The 25,520-nt window shown below is 42.3% G+C and overlaps 1 protein-coding gene across 6 annotated transcripts in view; it reads left to right on the top strand.

The window, feature by feature from the left end:
• The window catches only part of lrp2a (low density lipoprotein receptor-related protein 2a), a 298,347-nt gene that overhangs the window by 144,523 nt on the left and 128,304 nt on the right, over positions 1 to 25,520 (top strand). For all 6 annotated transcript variants that reach the window (XM_080199227.1, XM_080199226.1, XM_080199224.1 and 3 more), the window contains 8 exons: positions 6,662 to 6,890; positions 6,999 to 7,176; positions 8,341 to 8,469; positions 10,649 to 10,812; positions 13,539 to 13,682; positions 16,403 to 16,512; positions 17,917 to 18,094; positions 20,266 to 20,479. In XM_080199227.1, the coding sequence (XP_080055353.1) occupies positions 6,662 to 6,890; positions 6,999 to 7,176; positions 8,341 to 8,469; positions 10,649 to 10,812; positions 13,539 to 13,682; positions 16,403 to 16,512; positions 17,917 to 18,094; positions 20,266 to 20,479 (1,346 nt within the window). The remainder of the gene's footprint in view (positions 1 to 6,661; positions 6,891 to 6,998; positions 7,177 to 8,340; positions 8,470 to 10,648; positions 10,813 to 13,538; positions 13,683 to 16,402; positions 16,513 to 17,916; positions 18,095 to 20,265; positions 20,480 to 25,520) is intronic.

Here is a 25,520-nt window from a genome sequence, read left to right as displayed (position 1 = left end):
GAGGCATACAGGTATAGGGGCTATTGATCACAGTACAGAGTGCACTGGGAGGTTGAATCGCATGTGCAATAGCAGCCAGCAGTCGGCTTCCCAGCATGAATAGACTCTGTCCACTCTCCTTACTGGGGGGAATCACATTTGGGACTTTTTTGTCTGAAGTGCTGTAGGATAGCATCTGGAAGCTTGCCCCAAAAATGGGTGCGATTCTCTCTCATTTTCACACTCATTCAGCACTTCAAATTTTTTTTGATAAGTTCGTCCCAACTTGACTGTGTTTGTGCTGTGCTGTGCAACTAGGTTATGTTCCCATATCATGTAGAAATACCCATCGACAAGAGAGTGAGTATCTGCACTGTAGAAGGTGCAGGGAATGAAGTGATGTTGTACCCTCTTACGCTTCCAGTCTTCTGATCTCAGCAACTGGTTGCTCTTGAATTTGACCTGTGTGAGAAAGAAGATCAGTTAGAAGGTAATCTGCACTCCATCACATTCTTCAGTCCACTCCTAGTTTGAGCTCCATGTGACCAGTGCTGTGCACATGATATCTATGCCTCCTGTTTGCCAGAGGCTTTCCTGTGTCCATTCATTAAGCCACTCTTGCTCTTGTCTCTCCATTCTCATCTGATCACATGATGTTCTCAAAGCTCGAGTACTTCCTCCTGGAGTTCAGGATGAAGAGATAAGGCTGTTATCACCAGTCTTCATCCTTTCCCAATTGTTATGAGTTGTCCTTCCCTGCAAGCACACAGATAGAACAAAGAGAAGTACAGCACAGGAACAGGTCCTTCGGCCCTCCAAACTGTGCTGATCATGATGCCCTACCCAAATTGAAGAAAATAATTTTCTGCTGTTACTAGGTGCATATCTCTCTATTCCCTCCCTATTCATGTATCCATTCAGATGTCTCTTAAATGTTGCTAATGTGTCTGTTTCCATCATCTCCTCTAGCAGCGCATTCCAGGCATTAAAAACATCCCTGCACATCCCCCTTAAACTTACACACTCTCACCTTGAACCTGTGTCCCATTGTAAGTGACACTTTCACTCTAGGAAAAAGACTCTGACTATGAACCCCGTCTATGCCTCTCATAATGTTGTAGACCCCTCAGCCTCCATCCTTCCAGTGAAAACAAGCCTAGTTTATTCAACCTCCCCTCATAGTCAACGCCCTAGAGACCAAGGAACATCCTTCTGAATCCTCTTTGCACTCTCTCCAAAGCTTCTACATCCTTCTGGTAATGTGGTGACCAGAATTACACACAATACTCCAAATGCAGCCTAACCAAGGTTTAATATAGTTGCAACATGATTTCCCAACTCTTGAATCAATATCCTGGCTGATGAAGGCAAGCATGCCATATGCCTTCTTAATCACCTTGGCCATCTGTATTGCCTGTATTTAGGGAACTGTGGACCTGCACACCCTGATTCCTCTGTATGTTAATGTTCCTAAGGGTTCTGCTATTTCAGTATAATGCACACCTAAATTTGGTCCTACAAAATTACCCCACATTTGTCCAGATTAAACTCCATTGGGCATTTCTGTGTCTAAGTCTCCAATCTATCTATATCCTTTTGTACATTCTGACAATCCCTGGCACCAGCAGCAACCAATCTTCATATCTTATTAGTAAACAGACTTACTAATGAGACACCCCACATTTTCCTCCAGGTCATTTATATGTACTACAAACAACAAAAGTCCCAGCACTAATCCATGTGGAATGCCACTAGCTACAGATCTCCATTCTGAAAAACACTCTTCCACCACTACTCTCTGTCTCCTATAAGCAATCCAGTTCTGTAAGCATTTAGCCAACCCACCCCAAATCCCATGTGAATTTAAGCCAGCATTGATACTCGCACAACAGAACATGGGCATCGTCTACGATGCTGGCCACCTGTCTATGATGGACCCACAGACACACTTTTTGCATGCAGCCACTTAGAAGCAGCAATTAAGCAGGAATCACCTGGGGATGGGGACTGTAACTGATACGTTGTCAAGCCATTCAGTCAATGCTGGTGTCCTGGCCTTGTTGCCAGGAACTGAGGTAGCATTCCTTTTCTAACTAGCTCACCCTCACATTGGAAATACATGGCCAGAGAGCTGCCTGAAATCATCAAGCAAGGAGTGATCTTTAGATTTCCCAGGGTTAAAAAGGGAAGTCCAGCCGCAAGACCTTTATCCCAGGGGAGAGGTTAATTCCTTGCCCTCCGCCTAAGCCCCCAAATGCACAGGTCCAAAGAGGGACACTCCCCCTGCAGTCTCGCAACGGCAGAGGAATGCATGAGGACTCCCCCACACCCCCCTCCCCCACCCCCACCTCTCAGAGCCCATCATGTCAGGTCCACGAATATCCATCACCAAAGCTTGCCTCATGCAATTCCTGCTGGGAGGTGAGTGTATCGCGGGAGGCCGCGGAATCGAACTTCCAGCACCGAATGGAATGTAAATTATTGGATTTGCATGACTATGCGGCTCCTGTCTAGCATCTGTGCAAATCTGATCGGCACTGGCGAGGTGGGCTGGGTGAATGACAATGGGTTTGCCGCCCAGCTGGAATCCCATTTTAGCCTTGTTACCAGATTTAGTTGGATGCAAAAGGGTCGGCGCAACATTGAGGGCCAAAGGGCCTATACTGCGCTGTAATGTTCTGTGTTCTATGATAAATTCTGCTTAATTAAATAAGTTCTGATAAAATACCTGTACAAATGAATAATGTTTTAAAATCTAGACATTATAGAAACATTGACTAGTTGGGCTGGAATTTTATTGCTCTGCCTGCCCTGGGAATCGGAGCAGGTGAGAGGTTGATTTTGGAAAAGTTTGTTGACCTTGGGTGGGATTTTATGGTTTTGAGCGAAGCTGTAAAATCCCACCCAGGATCTTTAATTATTACCTTTACGAGGATTTACAGTTTTCAACCATCAGTAACACAATAATAGAATGAAGGGGTGCTTTTTTAAAAACCTGAGCAGGTGTGAACCATTCAATATTAACAAGCACTGTTTTTGCATCAGCCAGTACCATGACAATTGTGGTCAAATTCCTCTCCAACTCAATTTTCAAGTTTGCTGATGACACCAGCATAGAAGGTTGGATCTCAAACAATACTGAGACAGAGTAAAGGGAAGAGATAGAGAATCTGGTGAACTGGTGCGATGGCCGGATAGAAGGATGATAGGAGATGAGGTCCTCAATGCGATTATTGTCACTTGAGAGGTAGTGCTTGATAGACCAACGGGACTGAAGGTAAACAAGTCCCCGGGACCGGACGGAATGCATCCCGGGGTTCTGAAAGAAATGGCTGAGGTGATAACAGATGCTTTAGTAATTATTTATCAAAATTCGCTGGACTCCGGAGAAGTGCCGGAAGATTGGAAAACAGCTAATGTTACGCCGCTGTTTAAAAAAGGTAGCAGACAAAAGGCAGGGAATTATAGGCCAGTTAGTTTAACATCCATAGATGGAAACCTGCTAGAATTCATCATCAAAGAAGAAATAGCGAGGCACCTAGAAAAGAACGGTTTGATCAAGCAGACGCAGCACGGACTTGTGAAGGGGAAGTTGTGTTTAATGAATTTATTGGATTTCTATAAGGGTGTGACTAGTGCGGTAGACAGAGGGGAACCGGTGGATGTGGTGTTTTTAGATTTCCAAAAGGCGTTTGATAAGGTGCCTCACAAAAGGTTGCTGCAAAAGGTTAAGGTGCACAAAGTTGGGGGTAAGATGTTAGCGTGGATAGGGGATTGGTTGTCTAATAGGAAGCAGAGAGTTGGAATCAATGGGTGCTATTCTGGTTGGCAGTTGGTGACTAGTGGAGTGCCGCAGGGATCGGTGCTGGAGCCTCAACTGTTTACCATTTACATAGATGATCTGGAGGAGGGGGCTGAGTGTAGGGTAACGAAATTTGCTGATGACACGAAGATGAGTGGAAAAGCAAATTACGTGGAAGGTGCGCAAAGTCTACAGAGAAATCTGGATAGGCTGAGTGAGTGGGCAAGGACCTGGCAGATGGAGTATAATGTTAGCAAATGTGAGGTTAGCCACTTTGGTAGAAATAATAGTAGGAGGGATTATTATTTAAAAGGCAAAAAGCTGCAGCATGCTACGGTGCAGAGGGACCTGGGGGTCCTTGTGCACAAATCGCAAAAACCCAGTCTGCAGGTACAGCAGGTGATCAAGAAGGCAAATAGAATGTTGGCCTTTATAGCGAGGGGGATAGAATATAAAAGCAGGGAGGTTTTGCTGCAACTGTATGGGGTACTGGTGAGGCCGCAACTGGAGTACTGTGTGTAGTTTCGGTCGCCGCATTTGCGGAAGGATATATTGTCCTTGGAGGGAGTGCAGAGAAGGTTCACTAGGCTGATACCAGAGATGAGGGGGTTAGCCTATGAGGAGAGATTGAATAGACTGGGTCTGTACTCGTTGGAGTTTTGAAGGCTGAGGCGGGATCTTATAGAGACATATAAGATAATGAAGGGGATAGGTAGGGTAGAGGTAGAGAGATTCTTCCCGCTTAGAAAGGATAGCAGAACTAGAGGGCACAACCTCAAAATAAGGGGGTGGCAGTTTAGATCGGAGTTGAGGAGGAATTTCTTCACTCAAAGGGTAGTGAATCTTTAGAATTCTCTGCCTATTGAAGTGGTGGAGGCTACCTTGCTGAATATATTTAAGTCATGGGTAGATAGGTTTCTGATAGACAAGGGAATTAAGGGTTATGGGGAGAAAGCGGGAAAGTGGAACTGATCCACTTCAGATCAGCCATGATCTTGTTGAATGGCAGGGCAGGCTCGAAGGGCTAGATGGCCTACTCCTGCTCCTATTTCTTATGTTCTTATGTTCAATAGTCTCTCCCTCAATATCAACAAAACGAAGGAGATAATCATCGACTTCAGGAGGTGTAGCGGAGGACATGCCCCTGTCACAAGCTTCAATTTGTTACGAGTCCACAACACCAACAACCTGTCCTGGTACCCTCATGCTGATGCTATAGTTAAGAAAGCCCACCAACACCTCTATTTTCTCAGGAGGCTAAGGAAATTTGGCATGTCCACGACAACTTTCGCCAACCTTTATAATGTACCAGAGAAAGCATCCTTTCTGGTTGTATCATAGTTTGGTATGGCTTCTGCTCTGTCCAAGACTGCAATAAACTGCATGTGGTCGTGGACAAAGCCCCATCATGTAAACCAGCCTCCCATCCATTGACACTGTCTACACTTCACACTGCCTTGGATAAGCAGCCATCATAATCAAAGACCCTAGATACCCCGGACAAACTCTCTTCCATCTTCTTATTTCAGGAAGAAGATACAAAAGTCTAAGGACACATACTAACCAACTGAATAACAGCTTCTTCCCTGCTGCCATCAGACTTTTGAATGGACCTAGCTTGCATTATGGTGATCTTTCTTTACACCCTATCTATAACTGTAACAATACATTCTGCACTCTCTCCTTCTCTATGTACGGTATGCTTTGTCTGTATAGCACGCAAGAAACAATACTTTTCGCTGTATACTAATACATGTGCTAATAATAAATCAAATCAAGTAAAGATCATTTAAAAATTACAAAGAGTCTACATCCAATGTACAAGACTGTATTTCACGTGCTTTGACCAAGCAATCTGAAACTGACTCTGTAGGATTCAACACCAGTCCTTAGAATCATAGAAACCCTACACTACAGAAAGAGGCCATTCGGCCCATCAAGTCTGCATCGACCACAATCCCACCCAAGCCCTACCCCCATATCCCTATATATTTTATCCACTAATTTCTCTAACCTACGCATCTCAGGACACCCTATGAAGCAGCAATGCTAACCACTGTGTTACCGTGCCGCCCAAGAGTGGGCATCTAGACAATTGTTTGAAAGCACCCACATTTGAACAATTACTGTTTATCAGACTTCTACAAATTTCCACCGGCTTCTCTTGTTTTGGCGCTTTATGTCTGGTGGAAGTTCGGTTTCAACCCATGCATAGTATTTTCGTGCACTTCCATCGAAGTTGTGGCAGCAGAGTGAGAGAAACCGCGAGCGAATTCCTGACATTGCTGGAATTTGTGTTGCATGTAGTATATATTGGAGGAATGTTCTGTGTACTAACTATGGGCAAAAGAATCTGCCTTATTTGATCAGTTTATGGGATGTGGGCAAAGCTGGCAAGGCCATTATTTATTGTGCATCCCTATTGCCCTTGAGAAGGAGTCTTGGCAAGTTGCTTTGGTACATACTGTTCCATCTGTACTAGCACTGTATGTATTTTCAGAGTTTTATAGAGCCCCAGATGTAATAAATGTATTGTTCCTGATCAAACCTTTTGTTTTCAATGACAAGGATATCTTTTTATTAACTTTCTTGTCTCAACTGAGTAAATTTAATCAGCTCTCAGCTGGTTAACAAACTGAAATGCTGTGAGGAGGTAACAATGCTGCCTTTCATTTGATAGGAAAGAAAAGCAGATCTGCTTGCCTTCAACTGAATCATATTTACCATAATGTAGTCACAAAGATAAAACAATTAATAATAGCTCTGTGAGCCAGATTATCTAGAAGAGGGTGATGTGAGAAGAAGCCATCAGTATAACAATGAATAACAATTGCTGATGGTCCCTCTGATTTTAAACTGACTTTATGCTTTACTTTGTAGTACTCATCTAATGTTCTGGTCAGACTGGGGAAGGTACCCACGAATTGAAAAGGCCAGTATGGATGGCACGTTACGAACCGTCCTAATCAGTAATAAAATCTTCTGGCCCAATGGTTTAAGTATTGATTATCCAACTAAACTGCTTTACTTTGCTGATGCATACTTGGATTATATTGAATACTGTGATTACAATGGAAACAACAGGAGGCAGGTTTTGGCGAGTGACTTGGTAAGTAAATGAAATAGAATTTGCCTGTTACTTAAAAAAAATCGATGTTCTTCTACAGAATATATATTGTCCATATAAAGTGCTCACGATCTGCATGTTGTTTTGTAGGTCCTACAACATCCGCATGACATTACCATTTTTGAGGATTTTGTGTATTGGACTGAACGACGATCTAACCGTGTTATTAGAGCAAATAAATGGCATGGAAAGAATCAGACGGTGATGCTCAGTAATATGATTCAGCCCCTAGGAATAGTTGCTGTCCATTCTGTTAGGCAACCACCTGGTAGGTTAAAAATCATATGAATATTTATCTAATAAAGGACCTATGAAATTGTGTATCTTTGGAACGTCATGTCATGGAATTTTACTAGGATGGCGTAGTTTGTGCTTTACACTTGACATGTGTTGTCCAGCTAAATGGACTCTGAAGACCATCCTGGTGTAAGTCAAAGAATAGAAAACAAAATATAAACAATTTCTCTCACGTCAGTCCCAACTTAATTAACTTAATTACTGGTCGATATTTTGTCAGGCTTATGAAGGTCTCATTCATCATTCAGAACCAGCTTCATCGGGTGGGAGGGAGCAGTCCCAAAGGAAGTAAACACTTTTCAGTAGTTAATTGGCCACTGTCGGCCTTTCCTATGATTGAGGCCCCCAGCAGCAGAACTCCTGCCCATTGAGAGCTGCCAGCCAATTAGGGGCCAATAGATCATCATCGCCACCAGCGCCAGTGGCTGCTCGTAACACTGCACCCACCCAAGGCCCAGGATCATGGAGGGACTTCCAGGTCATTGATGACTGAAGGCAGTTGAGGGTGGGAAGTGGTAGTGGAGGTTGCTGGGAGCTCGGAGTTGAAGGCAAAGAGATGCTTTGAGTGGCCAACCTCCTGCCCAAAGCCAGGTCAGTCAGCAAAAAATGCATGAAAGCAAGACGATGCCATTGGCAACTATGATAGCTTTTGCTGCACAGCCATCCCAGAGTGCCTTAGTGACACCATGACTGGGGACCTGTTGTCAGTTCCTTCTGTTCTACAATATAATTGGGAGAGGTTTGTCTGTACTGAGAGACTGATACTGGGCCCATCCCACGATCAAGTGGTCCTGGCCACGTTGGTTTCCATTGTGAAGGGCTGCCTTAGAATCCAGCCCAGTTGTGTGTGACTCCAAAGACAAGACAGAGATGATTTAGTAGAGTTAAAAGTAAGAATTGCAAACAGTAAAGTCAAATTCAGATCACATTCCTTCCTTTTTGGTTAATATTCTTACAAGTTCTGCCTTTGGGATTGGATTACAATCAAAAAATTCATATAGTTTTCTCAAAAATACTTCTGCCCAAATCTTAAATTCATGTAGACTTTGGAAGAGTCAAATTCTAATTGTAAAGTTGATTGACATCTGTGATAATTACAGAAAGATTATAGATATTTGTATGTTTTGACTCCCAGCTTGGAATCCATGTTCATCCAATCCCTGCAGCCACTTGTGTCTGCTTTCTGCATCGGCGCCGAGATTCTATTCATGTGTCTGCCCCTCAGGCTGGAACCTGATGGCGGATTTAAAACATTGTGCAAAAGGTAGGACACTATTCCTATTTCTCTCATCACAAAAACATCAGTAATTCAATAATCATTATCATATCTAGTTATGTGACATAGAGGCAACATTAAAGATCTTTGAACCATATAAAATTGTTCCAAAGCATCTACAGTCTGGAGGAAAAGCGTAAGGACCTTTAAAAAGGGTGAGACAGTGACACAGTGATTATCACTGCTGCCTCATAGCACCAGGGACTTGGGTTTGATTCCCAGCTTGGATCACTGTGCGGAGTCTGCACGTCTTCCTGTGTCTGCGTGGATTTTCCTCCTGGTACTCCGGTTTCCTCCCACACTGCGAAAGACATGCTGTTTAGTTGGATTGGCCATACTAAATTCTCCCTCGTGTACCCGAACAGGCACTGGAGTGTGGCAACTAGGGGATTTCCACAGTGAATTCATTGCAGAGTTAATGTAAGCCTACTTGTGACACTAATAATTAAAATAAACTTTAAAACTATGTGACAAAGTGTTTGTATCTGAAGCTATTAAAGAATGGAAAGACTGTGGTAAATGGTTCAGTAGTCTTCTCCATTAATTGATCCTCAAAATACAAAAGGAATACAGCGAGGGAGTATAAAAATGAGCATTAGATTTCTCTTTTGGGAGGCACATCAGATTTGGTCCACCTGCTTCTTGTGGTACAATTTTAGGTTTCTTTAAGCCTGCATTAACCCCTGGCAGAAAATATTGTTCAGGACCTGATAAATTCAATAAATTGAATGGGTCTGAATAACATCTTCCGATTAAAATTGGGCATTGAAGTGGCTTCAGAGATAATCTTTGTGCCTTTTTTAATAGGAATCCAACACTGGATTACTGATTTAATTGTCTGTTGGATTGAATAGTTCCTGCATAAGATTGTGTTCTTGTTATCCCTGCTAGTATTTATTGAAGGCTCACATTTCACCTTGACTTGCAGCATTATTCTCATACTGTATAGGTGCTCACTTACAATGCAACAATACTCGTTGTACATTGAAATAATTCTAATCTATCAGTTTGTTCACTTTTGAAATTGCATTAGTATTTTTTCTTTGGGAATTACTTTCAACCATGATGCATTCATGACATTATGCGAAAAGATGATGAAAGGTTATTTTATTCCTTTAATTGCTTACAATTTCACTGATGCTCCAATTATATCTGATGAGTATTGCAGATAACAGCAAATGTTGAAAATGTATTTGCTGCTGAAAGGTTTGGAATCATTGCTAATTGATATGTTTGCTCCTCAGTAGCAGTTTAGCGATAACTTAATCCCTGTTGAAAAAGTGAATGACTTGCTGCCAACAATGATTTTCAGCAGGAAGTTTTTTTCTTGGCTTATCCAAAGCCTTAAAACAGCTGTGTCAGATACAAATTCACAAGAACACAAAATCTTAAGTACCCATGAGGATATGTTTCACATAATGGATTTTGGAGACAGGATGACTTGGAAATCCTTAAGAAAATGGTAGTTGGGCCCTGGATTCCCAACCCCATTCCTGGGATTTCTGATTTTCAAGAATGCCTTTTAAAGGTGCCCGGATAGGGATGTCAGGATTTTCATGGAATTGGACCAGCTTTTCAATATGCCAGTTCAAGGCAGTGCAGAGGTGAACATTTTGAAAGGTAAGGTCAAGTAGTCCTCCTCATGCTTTCCATGCAAATTATGCCTGCCTATTCACCTCTGTGACTCCTCATATTCCAAGCCAAGGTATTCTTACACACCTACCTCCGTTGACTGCTATTGTCCCCTTTCACCTACAATATGCTGTATAGAAGCAAATAACCCTATAGTTACACTAGGATGTGTTTTAAAAAAAAGCTTTGAAGACATTCTTTAAAAAGCGCAAGTGTCAATCATCCTGACCTTTGAAACTATCAAAAGCTGAAACTGCAAGCATTTGAAACCTCTGTCTTGAGTAAATAAATAAACATTGTGAAATTGACAGCACAAATCAGAGAACCTGAGCTGTCAATCAATATGTGTTTTTCCTGGAGACACGTGTTTCAACAAACTAATGGATTTCTGGACTCTCAGTGAAGCCTCATTATGTATTAGTGACTGAGATTAAATTCTCTGCTGGTGCAGCTCTCTTTTGGAACAGGCTTAGACTTTAATTAAAAAAAATAATTTTGCTTAAGAATTTAAATCATTTTCTTTCATCATTCCCAGTTGAACAGCCATTCCTCATTATTGTGAGGGACAGCATCATCTTTGGCATTTCTCTAGACCCTGATGACAAATCTAGTGATGCCATGGTTCCTGTAGCTGGAGTCCATAACGGTTACGATGTTGACTTTGATGAAGAGGAAATGCTATATTGGGTAGAACATCCAGTAAGTACAAGTCGTTCTCTTAAGATTGAGTGAGATAGGAGTCACTTACAATTGGGAAGTGATGACAGATGAGCACTGTTTAACATACTGTTTGCACTACCGGTCTGAATTTCTTTCATATCTGCTGTGCACTTTAGGCTGATGCTAAATGAATAATGAATAAATCATTAACTTGGGGATGCTTCGGTAAATTCACCATTACCACTTCTGCTAATTCACCTCCTTTACATTGTCAGAACCAGTAACTCAGAAAAGCTGGTTCTCCTTTATCACTCACTTTTAAATTATATACACATGAAAATATCAATTAAGGAAAGATCCAAAGTCAGTGTGTTTAAAAAGAAACAAATATGAACAAATGTAAAATTGCAGAAACAATTGATAAACATGTGACGATCCATAATTTAAAATATGACCAGAAGATTTAATGAAGTAATTTGATTGCCCCTCCAACTACATCAATGTTTTTTTAAATTTCAAGGCAGTGCTTAGAGCAGTGTAAAAGTAAAACTGGTACAAGCAACACACCCTCATCTGCTGTTTAATAACAATATTGGCCTAAATCCTCTGCTCTCGCTCGCCATGGGAATCAGCGCAGGTGGGATGGAGAATTTGATAGACAAGTCTATTGACCTTGGGCAGGACTAGAAAGTCCCATTCTCTGTGGGAGCAGATTTTCCCATTTTATCCGCCACAGGAATTGGAGCAGGTGAGGGGCGGACCATAAAGAGGTTCATTGACCTCTGGCAGGATTTTCTGGTTTTGGGGCAAGCGCAGTTGGAAAATCCTGCTTGTTATTGTTATTTTACAGTGGCAAAGGGAATAAATTCACACTGTTGTGTGAGTGTTACACTGTGCTGTGACTGTGGTTGAGTGGGGTTTTACTCTTGTGTGCAGTTTAGCATTATTATCCAGCCTTGTTTTTTTGTGCTCTGTGGACTTATTCTAACTCAGAAACAACAATAACAAGCTTATTGTGCCTTTAACATAATAAAGCTTCGCAAGATGCTTCACAGGAGAATCGGGAGAAATCAGGTCAGATGACAAAAAGCTTGGTCAAAGAGGGACATTTTAAGAAATAAGAACATAAGAACATAAGAACATAAGAAATAGGAGCAGGAGTAGGCCATCTAGCCCTTCGAGCCTGCCCCGCCATTCAATAAGATCATGGCTGATCTGTCGTGGCTCAGTTCCACTTTCCCGCCCTCTCCCCATAACCCTTAATCCCCTCTCTTATCAAGAACCCATCAACCCGCTTCTTAAAAATATTTAGCGAGGCAGCCTCCACCACTTCAACGGGCAGAGAATTCCAGAGATTCACCACCCTTTGAAGAAGTTCCTCCTCAACTCCGTTCTAAACCGCCTCCCCCTTATCTTGAGGCTGTGCCCCCTAGTCCTACTGTCTTTTTTGAGCGATGAAAGTGAGGTAGAGAGGTAGAGAGGTATGGGGAAGGAATTCCAGAGCTTGGGATTTAGTCAGCTGAAGACAACAATGGTGGCACAGTTATGATTAGAAATGTATAAGTGGCCAGAATTGAGGAAGTGCTGATATCTAGGAGGGTTGCTAAATGTATATATATCCTTTCAAGGCCAGTTATCCAACTGCTCACTTGGAGGATTAGTTTATCAATATGCCTTGTCATTTCCTGTTTATATTTTTACTCTTCTCTGCTGGTGCTGTGTTTTTTCTCTTTAGTTAATCCCCTCTGTTCTGATTATTTTATCTCAGTGTACGTGATGAAGATTATAGTTTTCTGCCATCTGTGCTGATCTTTTTCATTCCTCATCTCTGACACAATGTGAGGAGATCCATAGTGATAAGAACTGAGTGGGTTCAGGTCAAGGGAATAAATTGCTCTACACAAATTGATTTATTTTCCTCTAGGATGTATCTTAGTATGAAGGTATTATTTTAAGTGAAGTACATACCCCCGCCCCTCCCTAAGTGAAACATGAAGCTGTCTATTGTCACCTTCTCACTCAGGACTGATGTGAAAATTATATTTTTTCTAGTTAGACATAGTTTTTCTTTGTGCTGCTCCAAAGACATCTGATTATCCTAATGTCAGCTTCTCTCAGTGTGAGTAGTGGAATGAGTACTAAAATTGCTGGAGGAGGTAAAGCAGATCTGAACATGCATTGTTGAGAGGATATTAAGCAGTCCTGCTTAAAAGTCCTTCTCGGTGTTGTGAGAATCAGTTTCAACAAAGGTAGTCTTGATTATAAGGATTCTGCAAACCCAAGAAGTGAGGACTAACACTTGCATGAAGGTTGGGTAAGCCTCTGGAAGACAGATTCCCTAAATTTGCACAATGTTTTGTTTATATTAGTGTTTCCAACAGGGAAAAGCACTGCAATGGCAATAGAAGACCACTTCTTCCTGTAATCTTGAGTTTAGAATTATCATCTCTTAGCAGCCACAGGCAAATCATTTGGAGGAAATACTTGAGCTATTGTCAAGTAGATGGTCTGAGTTTTTTTGGAGAACCAGGCATTATCAGCTGTTAAGTGCATGAAGGAAGGAGTTTGCTAATACTGGCTTATATATTGGACTTACTGAACTATTTCTAAATACTTAGGAGGATTTAAGGATTTCCTTCTTTACGAGTGTGCCTGGAATCACACTAACAAGTAGAGGATTTATAAGTGTGGAAGGAACATGAATTCTTTTCCCTTGGCTTCTGAGATTATGTGGATTTTCCTCACTTTGATTTATGTGCTTTTAGGGAGAAATTCACAATGTACGGTTAGATGGAACGAATAGAACCATGTTTGCTCCGGCTTCGACTATTGGCTCCCCTATGGGCTTGGCCTATGATTGGCTCTCTATGAACCTTTACTACACCAACTTTGAGCATCAGTCCATTGAGGTCAGTATGCTTAAGGGAATTTCAATTAATTCAGTCCCTGCATAGAAACATTTGGCATAGTAAGGTGGGAAAGTATGATGTGTTTAGAAAAGAAAATGACTGTGTTTCGACCACATTTCATTTAAATAAGTAGGTCTGGCAGCATCTGTGGAGAGGAAATAGAGTTAACACTTAGGAGGTGATGGTACCAAAAAGATTTAAATGCCGAACAAGAGTGAAAACGGGAATTGTGTCGATATTTTGGGCGTGCTCTCAGGCACAATCATATCACACTGAGAAAACAAAATGAGGCAAAATGTGATTCTCACCAGCAGGGAGATTGGGCGGAGCCTATTCATGGCAGGAAACTAACCGCTGAGGTCTAGTGGTGCCATTATTCAGGCACCCAGATCTCCCAGTGGAAAATCTATCACCACCACCCCCCCTCCCCTCACCTCCCAAGCATGGCAAACCAGTAAGTGTCCAAATTGGTGCCTGCCTTCTTGCTTTATCCCATAGTAATATCATGGCATTAGCCAGGATTAACATACCTTAGTTTACTGTGGACACTAAATGAAGAGAGAGAAAATGCATCTAATGGACATCTGATTAAATTATGCCTTGCTTTTCTTTTTGTGGAATTTATCACTGCTTGATAAAAATTGGCTTTCTTCACCAATATGACACTGAGCAATTTAATACTTCAGTTTAATATTTCAAAATTATAGTATGTCTTAATTTGTGCTTCCAAAAATATCTGTGAAAGAGGGAAGTCTGCCAAGTCAAATGAAGTCCATAGCAAACTAAACTGATTGTAAGCAAATTTGCAAGGCAGTGTAATTTGAATAATTAGCAGAAACATTCATCACAGCTTTGGTTTTCTGCCAATGTCTATTTTATTGGGATATGTGGAAGGTCTGGCTTAAAGGTCAAATTTGTAGGAATTTGGCTACATACATGTAATTAGCTGCATAAGGGAACAAACATTGAAAAGGATCGAAATTGATTTTGATATTTTGTCTGCCTTTTGCAAAGATGGAGGTGGAACAGAAAGATGCACCAAGTAGAAATGAAATGAAATGCAATATAGAGACACAAAATCTTCAAAAACTGAAGGAGTTGTACTTCTGCTATTTAATAGCTGCTAAGGGAGACACACTACTGAATGAGATGAGTGTGAAGAAAGTTGCCCCTTTTGGCATTCCAAGATGCCCTTTGTGCAGGAGAACAGTGAAAAGATGTCATCAAACTACAGGACTTACTATCCATGATAAGATTTTGTGCTTAATGTTCTGTACTTTTGAAAACTCTGCCACTTTGGAAAAGTTCTGTGTCCTGTTGATCTGAGGATTCCATTCCACAGGGGAAATGCCTTCGACAAATGATCTAGGAACTCCATTTACATCATCAAAGGGATTCTCATCTTGTCTACTTTGATAGCTTCAAGGGAAAAGCAATTGATTATCAGAAGCATAGGTGAAACTTCAGGCTGTATTTTACAGAATGCTGTGGTCCCCACCACCCCACCCCTGGCTAAAATGCCAGTGGAGAGCCCACTCATGATCCTGATGGCTGTTGCATGGCTGGGAGCAGCGCTAATTGTATTCAGGCGAACCTTCCACTCTGTCTCAGGAGGAAATTTCCACCTTAGGGAGCTGCTGGACAGCAGCTCTGTCATCGAGCAGCATTGGGTGAGACGATGGCCATTGCTGGGACAACAGCTGAAGAGAAACATTCAGCCTGGGCCAGGCTGGCAGGATCTGGAATGAGGGATTTGGTTTAAGAGGCCAGGAGGAGGGTACTTCTGATAGGCCCAATGCCCCCCTACCAACTTGCTTGACACTCATCCACATATCTAAGGCTGCTGGACATTCTGCTGGTGTTGGCTGGGAACAGCACTAATTGCAGTGTCACCAACTGCTAATTGCAGCAGTAAGGTGCGTTGGCCATGCTAAATTCTCCCTCAGTGTAGCCAAACAGGCACCGGAGTGTGGCGACTAGGGGATTTTCACAGTAACTTCATTGTGATGTCAATGGAAGCCTACTTGTGACAGTAATAAATAAATAAATAACCCCCCTGCCCCTGGACTGCTCCCATGGTCAAAGGTTTATCTTATCAGAGTCAGTAATGCTGATAACCAGGTAGCATTATGGTTATGTTACATGACGAGTAATGTCGAGGCCTTGACAAGTGGTCTGGGTCCGTGAATTCAAATTCCCACCAGCTGAGGAATGTAAGTTTAATGAATGAAATATCATAAAATCAACATTGGCTTAACTTTCATTTTATTGAAGTGCCTCATTTTTTAGGAACCATTTGGGTTTATAATATGGTCAGTGTTGAATTAAATTTGTTATGAAGAAGAGCAATTGTCGTAAGATAATTGTGAATTGTTCTTGCAGGATTTCTTATATTTTATGATGAGATTTTTAAAAATATAAACATAGATGTTTAATAATTTCATTAGCTGTTTGAATCATCATGGAACCTGTAGGTGTATTTGGTATCACAAGCTTTCGGAGCGCTGCTCCTTCCTCAGGTGAGTCACCTGATGAAGGAGCAGCAGTCTGAAAGCTTGCGATTCCAAATAAACCTGTTGGACTTTAACCTGATGTTGTGGAATTTCTTACTGTGCCCACCCCAGTCCAACTCCACATCATCATGGAACCTGTGATTGAAGACTTTCTTTCCTCAATATGATAAGAAAGCTCATTTACTGTACATATTTGCATCCTTTAAGGTAGTAACAGTGCATGGTGATGTCAAGTACAGAAAAACAATACTGACAAACAATGGACAAAGGACTGGTGTTGGGAAACCCATGGGCATTGTGGTAGATCCGGCACGAGGGTGAGTGGAACAATAAAGTAGGTTTGTAAATAATCTTATACTGAAATGTGGCAGTTGCAGTGTCAAAGAAAAAAGATGGGTTTCTCATCTGTGTGATGCTAAATATATTTCAAAATATGACATAAAACCAATTCATGTTTAATAATCTAATCATCTGAAACTAGGGGAGGGGGGATGCGTGGGTGTGGCAGTGGTGTAGTTGTAATGCCAATGGACAACTATTGACTATGCAAGTTGAATCCTAAAGGACAATCTGCGAGACTGGGTCTGTGGAAAGTGGTTTGAAAACTAACAAAGGAGAAAGACCCTCGTACTCACCAGTCTACATGACGCATCTGTTCATGATAATATCAATGAAAATAACCACTACACTAGCCCTTGTGGAAACAAAATCCCGTCTTCACCTTGAGAATACCATCCTTCATCACTTTTGGCAATACCACCATGTTAAATATCCCCATCATCAGTGAAAATGAAGCCCAGCACATTGGTGCAAAAGAGAAGATTGAAGCATTTGCAAACTTCAGTCGGATGTGCAAACTGGATGATCCCGACAACCCAGAGCATAGTACTGTAGTTTGATAGATGTAAAAAGCATGCTTCAGTTACTCTGCTACCACCGCATGTTGCGCAAAGCTATGGATGAAAGAAGCAGTCACCATTCTAACACTCCTGGGCCAGCATGGTGGCATTGTGGTTAGCACTGCTGCCCCCAGCACCAGGAACCTGGGTTTGATTCCAGCCTAGGGTGACTGTGTGGACTTCTCCTTGTGTCTGCATGCGTTTCCTCTGGGTGCTCCAGTTTCCTCCTACAGTCCAAAGATGTGTGGGTTAGCTAAGTTGGCCATGCTAAATTGTCCCTTAGTGTCCCCAGATTAAGGGGATTAATGGAGTAAATGCATGTGATTATGGGGATTGGCTGTGGGAGGTGGGAGGGGGTGGTGCTAGGACTGGGAAAGATGCTCTGTCAAAGAGTTAATGCAAACTCAATGGGCCGAATGGCTTCATTCTGCATTGCAGGAATTCTGTATTTTAATTTCGATTGTGGTTCACCATCTCCCTGTCAAGGGCAAATACAATTGGGCAATGGTGGCACGTGAAAACATCGCTTGTAAGAACAAAAATATGCTAATGTGCAGCATGCTGTAGCACACATAAATGAACCTTGTATTTGTAAATTTATATTGAACTATTTCCAACCCAAAGTAAGGTATTTACAGCTAGATTATAGCACTATTAACAAAATATTGCCAGGTTTACCGCCATCATAAACAAAATCTCACTCATACCTGTGGCATGATGAGTTAACACAATGAACATGTTCCATTGCTATGTTTTTGTTGTCCATCTCTGATTAGAGCATGCTTTCAGAGTATCTGAGAATTACATGTAAATCTTTTTCAGGAAGTTGTACTGGACTGACCAAGGTTCAGGCAGTGGGATCCCAGCAAAGATTGCCAGTGCTTATATGGATGGCTCTAATCCTCGAGTTCTTTTCACTAATGATCTGGATCATGTAGAGTTTATCACTATTGACATTAAGGCACGCAGGCTGTACTGGGCTGTGTCTGGTTCTGGTGTGGTATGTATTATCCTTTTGTTACCAGGACACATTACCAAAACATTCTTTATTTTGAGTATCTCCCAGTTTCTCGCCATGCTTTCAATAGGAGATCAGTGGAAAGAGAGAAATAATGTAAAGAGTCTTTGTTAGCTCTTAATTTTGTTTCTCTGTTCGTTCCACCAGAGAATGCTACTTAATGTATTGTAAGCATTAATGTTGATTCCATCAATAATGTGGGGGTGGGGGTGGGGATGGAGAGTAGGTTTAAGAAGATGAAGAATTTAACAATGTCACTGAAATGTGTGCATTTTATTCCGTCGTTTATGATGTTTTTTCTCAAAGATTTATTTTTTACATCAATATTGGCTGAGCAGGCATGTTTGATAATAAATAGAAGGGGCTGAGTTTAATGGCAGTAGTGGTGGGCCCATCCACCTGCCTGTCTTGGTCAATGCTGTGAGCCCCAGTGTGATTAAACATCAATTAGGCGGTTCACTTGCTGCCTTTGGGTTCACATGTCTTTAAAGGCAAATAATTTACCCTCAAAAGATGACAGCCAGTCGGAGGGTTGGTAGCTATTTATCCCTGCAACATCACAGGAAGCAGTCATCACTGTCATGACTGCAACAGGCTCTAGAATAGCTCAAGGAGGCCCTAGAAGACAAGCGAGTGGGGCATTGGCTCTGGAGAAGTGGGGTGCTGGCAGGGGTGAGTAGTCATTGTGGAGGACAGGGAGAGTCTCTTGGTTATAGGATTTGCACACACACACACACACACACACACACCGGGCCTGATTTTACCATTTTCATTCTAAGTACTGAATCTGGGCATAATGCAGATCCGACTTAGAAATCTGCTTTCAGGCACCCCCCATACGCACTCAGCCCGAAAAAATAAATTGCCATTCCCATTCGTGCTGTGGGCGGGGCTTGGCGCGCCTGAAATGATCAGAGCTCTGAACTGCACATGCGCAATTAGAAAAAAGATTTGAAAAAGCATGCCTGTGTCACATTGTTCCCGAACCACAAAAAGCGGAGAAAGCAGCTCGAGAGTGAAAAGTGGGAGTGATGGCTCCCGCAGACATCACTGCCCCCTTATCCAACTCCCCCCATTACCCACAGACATTGCTGTCCCCCTTTTAAACCCATCCTCCCCATACCTAGACCGATTGCCACCCCTGCCCCCCACCTTGCCTCCACCGATCGACCGCAGAGTTGCAGCGGAATCCCCTGCCTCCCCCACCCCTTCACGCCCCGCACCCTCACCTCCCCACCTCCCCCCAATCACCAGAGATCCACCTGACCACCCCACCAGTGAGCAATCGGGCCTCCCCTTCCTACATCTTACCACCTGCCCCCAGACACTAATCTGGCCTCACTCACCTCACCACCCCCTGCTACCCCCCCCCACCCCAGAGGAACATCTCACCCGCCTCCTCCTCCTCCCCCTCCAACCAGACAATCATCTGGCCTCACTCCCTTCCCCCCCAACCAGAGAATGAGTTGACCCATCTCCCTCCTCCCCTCACAACCGATCTGAGCCAGAGAGCCGGTGGAGCTCTGAACCCTCTCTTCAGTAGCCCAATTCAGACTTTTATTTAGCATTACAGCGCAATTCCGGATTGGCAAACGCAGATTCATTAATAGATTCAAAAGAAAATTGGATATAGACTTGAAAATTAATGAAATGCAGGATCATGGTGAAAGTAAACAGGGACAAAATGGCTGGAAGGCAAAGTGGAAAGGTAAGCCATGAGGAAATAGAGCATGATGACATCAGGAAAGATTCCCATTGTCATTATCCTGCGTCGGGAGTCTACCCAACCTCAATTAAAGGGCCAGTTGAGCATTTAAATCACCGTTGCATCCGTTTTGGGTGCAAAGCGGATTGCCACCATTCCCAAGTTTCGGTAAAGTGGCAATCTGCGCTGACATGGGCCTCACACCCGACTTTACCACATTTTTGCACCCAAAAACAGGCACGACGCAATGGTAAAATTGGGCCCACTGTCTCTGCTGCCTCCAGCACCACTGGCCATGTTGACAATATTTAGATTTCTATTTATATTGGTGGACATTGATTGATTATCTAAAATATGTTAAAGTGTGAATGATATTATAATTAGTGCTCATTCATGAAGTAAAATAATTGCTATCACGTGCATCTACAGTTCTGTACTGTTCCTATAGATTGAACGAGGAGATCTAAATGGTTTACACCGAATGACTGTGGTTAGCCACCTTTCTCATCCTCGGGGGTTAGTCATATACGACAGCTTCCTCTACTACACGGATTCTGATTTTGAGATCATTGAGCGCGTGGATAAAGTCACTGGTGAAAATCCCGTTGTACTGAGGGACAATATTGCAGGACTGAGATGCCTCAGAGTTCACTTCCGTGACAGTGAGTACCACTTAGCTGATCTGTCAAAGATTTCCTGCATAGTTATATAAATATCATGCATGTAGAACTCATCTGTTTGAAAAGCTAGATTTCTACAGTTACTTTAACTAAAACATCTTAATGATTATTAAATATCGCAACATGTGTGCAGCATTGTGTATATTCAGCAGCATGGCTCAGCAAGAACATGCATTCACAGGAAGTACCAATGATTTACCTTTGATGCACACTGAATTTATGTAACACATTATGCACATCAAACATCACTTGATTAATTTGGTATTTGTTACTTCTTACATGTTGTGTGCTATAAAAATGTGTTAGCAAATGAGTTAAAACATTTTACTCTGTGAGTTAAATCCCAGAGTGCATTGCCTGAAAGGTTGATGAAAGCAGATTCATTAATAGATTCAAAAGAAAATTGGATATAAACTTGAAAATTAATAAAATGCAGGATCATGGTGAAAGTAAACAGGGAAAAAAATGGCTGGAAGGCAAAGTGAAAAGGTAAGGCATGAGGACGATGCAAAGAGGCTGCCAGGAGATATTAGCGTGAATGTTACCTTGTCCACGTGGGCATTCCCCACAGCTGATGGCACGTGAAATAGAGCATGATGACATCAGGAAGGATTCCCATTGTCATTACCCTGCGTCAGAAGCCTACCCAACCTCAATTAAAGGGCCAATCGAGCCAATTAAAGGCACAGTCCACTGCAATTTTGAGAGGCACATTCATTTTTATGGTCAGCACATAGGAAAAACAGGCAAGCAGAGATCACACATTTTACACTTTCTATGTCTGTGGTGGGATATATGACTCAGGAGAAGAGGTGAAGTGAGGAGATAGAGATAAACAAGTAACTTAGCCTAGGCAGTACTTTTCACCAGTGAAGCATCCTACTTATTTATTATGTAAGTTAGGAGGCAAATACATTTTACAGTCTTTTATAGACTAGCCCCATCATAATACAGGTAGAACCATGAAAAATGGACATTGTTTATTCAGTGGAGGCACTCCTTGAGATGAGCAAGAGTGGGCAAGAGGGGAGTGGAGGCCAGCCATCCGCAGATATTGTCTTGGAATTTGCCAATAGGATCAAGCAGCACAAGCTAACCTACACTTCCCACTGCTTCAGAAAAGCAGGCAGCATAATCAAAGGCTCCACGCACCCCCACATACACTCTACCACCTTATTCCATCAGGAAAAGGATACAAAACGTGACATGAGGTTATATTTTAATACAGTGTCGTGTGTCAGCAGGAGAAAAGATGAGACAATTAACAAAGGTAAAGAACTCTCCCAAATACTTGTTATCTGTCAACCCAAGCCTGAAGGTTGTCTAGGTCTTGCTGCATGGACGTGGACTACTTCAGTGTCTGAGGTGTCATAAATGGTGCTGAACATTGTGCAATCATCAGCAAACATCCCCACTTCTGACCTTATGATGGAAGGAAAAGTTATTCATGAAGTAGCTGAAAACGGGCCTATGCCACCACCCTATGGAACTCCTGCAATATTGTCCTGTGATTAAGATGATTAAACCCTACCATACATTTTCTTTTGTACTAGGTATGACTGGAGAGATTTTCCCTTAATTCCAATTGATTTGAACTTTGTTAAGGCTCATCATTATCACACTTGGTTAAATGGAGATCTAAATTGCCTTGATATTAAGGGCAGGCGCTCTCACCTCACCCTATGTCTTTTATCAATATTGCAGTTTCAGTGATTAGGTTAGTGGGTCAATTTTCAACATGTTGGAATTTAATTAAAATGATGAAATCCAAATGTGGCAGTAGTAGGCAGTTTACTTTTATTATAATAGGTCATTTTTGAAGATCTTAAAACTTTTGCTCCTACTTCAACCAATTCCTTCAGCAGTCCTGTATAAATCACCTGAAAGAGGGCATTGTACAATTATATGGTAGCATTAATTGGTCTGGGTGAGGCAGGATTAAGTCATGGCTGACAGACATCTTTATAATTACAGTCTGAGTTTTAAGGACGGAAGTCTTCAGATGAATTGACTATTGAAATAACCTGGCATTCAGCGGGGTACTAACTCACAAAGTTGGATGTAATGAGACAGTAGCCTAACCTTTTGTTTTAGGTTGTTATAAACTGCTGACAGTTTACATGTCAAATAATTGCCTTGATGTGAATGATGTGTTGGAGCTTGCCAGTTATTCAATGTCCAGGCATATGTAGTTTTTTGTTGGCATGCAGTATCTAACATTTACTGTTTGTAATATTAGCAGACAAACACTTAACGTGTTTGCATGACACATTAAGCCTATTTCAAAGTAAATGGTGTCCCCATTAAAATATAGTGTGAAGTATTGCCATAGCAACATGCTCACTGTTTGTTCACTGTATGTGCATTAGTTGTAGAGGGTTTAAGCATAGTTGTATAATTCTGAAATACCTTAATTTATAGATAGAATTTCTTGTTGAAACATGAACAAAAATGTCCAGTAAAGAAGTGCAGGTTGTGTACATCTGATTGGATGTCTAATACCAGAGCGTCATTGTTTTCCGCAAAATTTTTTTAGAGTTGAAGATTTGGTTAGGAATGGAGATTTTCGAGCAGGTCCTATCCTAATTGAGATGCTGCAGCTTGGGCTTGAACTTGGATACATTACAATTTTGCTTCTTGAATTTTTCCCTATACTACATTTGGTTAAAGATGGAGAGGGGCGTAATTATTCCATTACACCCTTAACTGACTTTGGGAGCATTTGTGTAAGTGTTGATGTTCTGTCTGATGACTTTTGTCCAGGTCACCACTGCTCTGTCCTATTGTGGATCTTAAGAAGGCCGAGGAGAAAGACCAGCCCCCTGCGCCCTCAGCATAAACCTTTCAAACATCTTTTTGATAGTTTTCCTTTGCCCTTTTGGTGCCATTGGCATACTCTGTTGTGGCAGCTATCTTGGATTCTCACTTTCACATTAGAGGGCTGTGCACTTTCTGCTGCACACCACATTTGTTACATTTATTTGTTCTTGGGATGCAGGCATTGCTGGCTCAGCCACATTTATTGCCATCTCTCGTTGCCCTTGAGAAGACAATAGTCAGCTGCCTCTTTGAATCGCTGTAATCCATGTGTTATAGGAATACCCACAGTGCTATTAGGGAGGGAGTTCCAGGATTTTGACCCTGTGACAGGGGTGACAATATAGTTCCAAGTTAGGATGGTGTGTGGCTTGGAGTGAAACTTGCAGTTGGTGGTGTTCCCATGTGTCTACTGACCTTGTCCTTCTGAGTGGTAGGAGTTGAGAGTTCAGAAGTTGCTGTCAAAACAGCCTTGGTCAGTTGCTGCACTGCATCTTATAGAATATACACATTGTTGCCACTCATCAATGGTGGAGGGAGTCAATATTTAAGATGCTGGCTGGGGTGGCTATCAAGTGGGCTGCTTTGTCCTGGATGATGCTGAATTTCTTCAGTGTTGTTGGAGCTGCACTCATCCAGGCAATGGGAGAACATTGAATCACACTCCTGATTTGTGCATTGTAGATGGTGAAGTTACAGGAATTGGGCCTGGGTGGGATTGTTGTCAGTGCAGACGTGATGGGCCGAATGGCCGCCTTCCACACTGTAGGGATTCTATGATTCTAAGATTCTATTCCATGTCAGAGTGCATCTTATAGAAAATCAAAGAGAAGTGGTCACTTATTCAGTTATGTGCCTGATCTTATGAATGGAATCAAACTAGACGAATTGCTTGGAGCTTAAGTTATATTTCAGTATTTGTGCCAGGAATGTTTGAGTTATCGTAGATTCATGTTACCAGTCACTGAATGTCACAGTGAAGCTGCACACAGCAGCGTTGTTACCTGCAACCCTGGGAATATCGTGGCAGAGTGAGCATTACCTGCTTACCAGGACTGTTGAAACATAAGCCAGACTGAGAATTTGTGCCTTAGCGATTGGTACCCATCCAATTTCTTCTATCATTCATTCAGTTTTATGACTTATCTCGAGCTACATCCTGTTGCTACACCAGCAATAATTTTTAAAAAATTGGGTTTTAACAACTGATCAAAAGCAAAGAGCCATTAATCAGTGATCTATTGGTACGAGCAGCAGACAACCTCTGCTCTGAAGGTCCGGAAAAGGGTAGCCAGACAAAGTAGGAAAAGGTGGTGGGGAAAAGTGGATATGATTGTAAATATAGCAAAGACCGCTCCTGAAAATGGATTAAATTTTGAAATACAATGTTAAAACCAACTGGATTATGTAATAGAACATAGGGGGCAATCTTATGAAACAAATTCCAAGTCCAGGACCAGCATGAAAATGGGAGAGTTTCTGATCAGCTTTTTGGGTGAGTCCAAATCTGTGATCTTATGCATTTAGACAAAAAAAACCCCTCAAAAACAGTTTTGTACCTGTAGGGGGAAGAGATGGGGCTTAAATCGCCCGAATGCTGGCTGAGAGCAGCAAAGGGTGCAATTGCACATGTGTCCAGCTCTAGCAGCAGAGGCTTGTCACTCAACCTTTGCTGCTGTCAACCAGCTTCTCACACAGCAATCCCCAACTATGTGGGAACTCACAGCCTATCGTGCCCGCCCACCCAGATCGATCAACCCTGCGACCCTCCCCTTGGACTAATCCTCCTCTTCTTTCACCCCCCCGCCACCAATCCCTAATGCAGAATGGCAGTGTGTTCCCTCCCCCCGCCAATGACCAGCCATGTCTGTTCTGGCCCTGCTGTAATAGGACCGGACCCTCAGAACCCACCCTTTGGCACTACCTGGTGCCAGGTGAGCAGTGCCAGAGTGCTTGGTTGGCAGTGCCAGGGTATCAGGCTGGCATTGCAGGCTTGCACTGCCTCAGGAGCACTTCCCTTTGCCCCCAAACTCCCAGGACCTCAACGGTCTACAGTTCTACCAGCAAAACCATCACATCTGGTCCCCGTTGTTGAGGACTAGCTGTGATTCTCGCCACAGAAAACTTCGTTTGCAAGGCCACAGAGTCAAAAGAGCCTGGACGATAATGTCCCACGCTTATTAAGTGAATACTAAGTAGATTAAAA

This window comes from Carcharhinus amblyrhynchos, chromosome 11, assembly GCF_965287045.1.
Source record: "Carcharhinus amblyrhynchos chromosome 11, sCarAmb.v2.hapA, whole genome shotgun sequence".
NCBI classification, from domain to species: Eukaryota; Metazoa; Chordata; class Chondrichthyes; order Carcharhiniformes; family Carcharhinidae; genus Carcharhinus; species Carcharhinus amblyrhynchos.
This window is presented reverse-complemented; position numbering and strand designations above follow the sequence as displayed.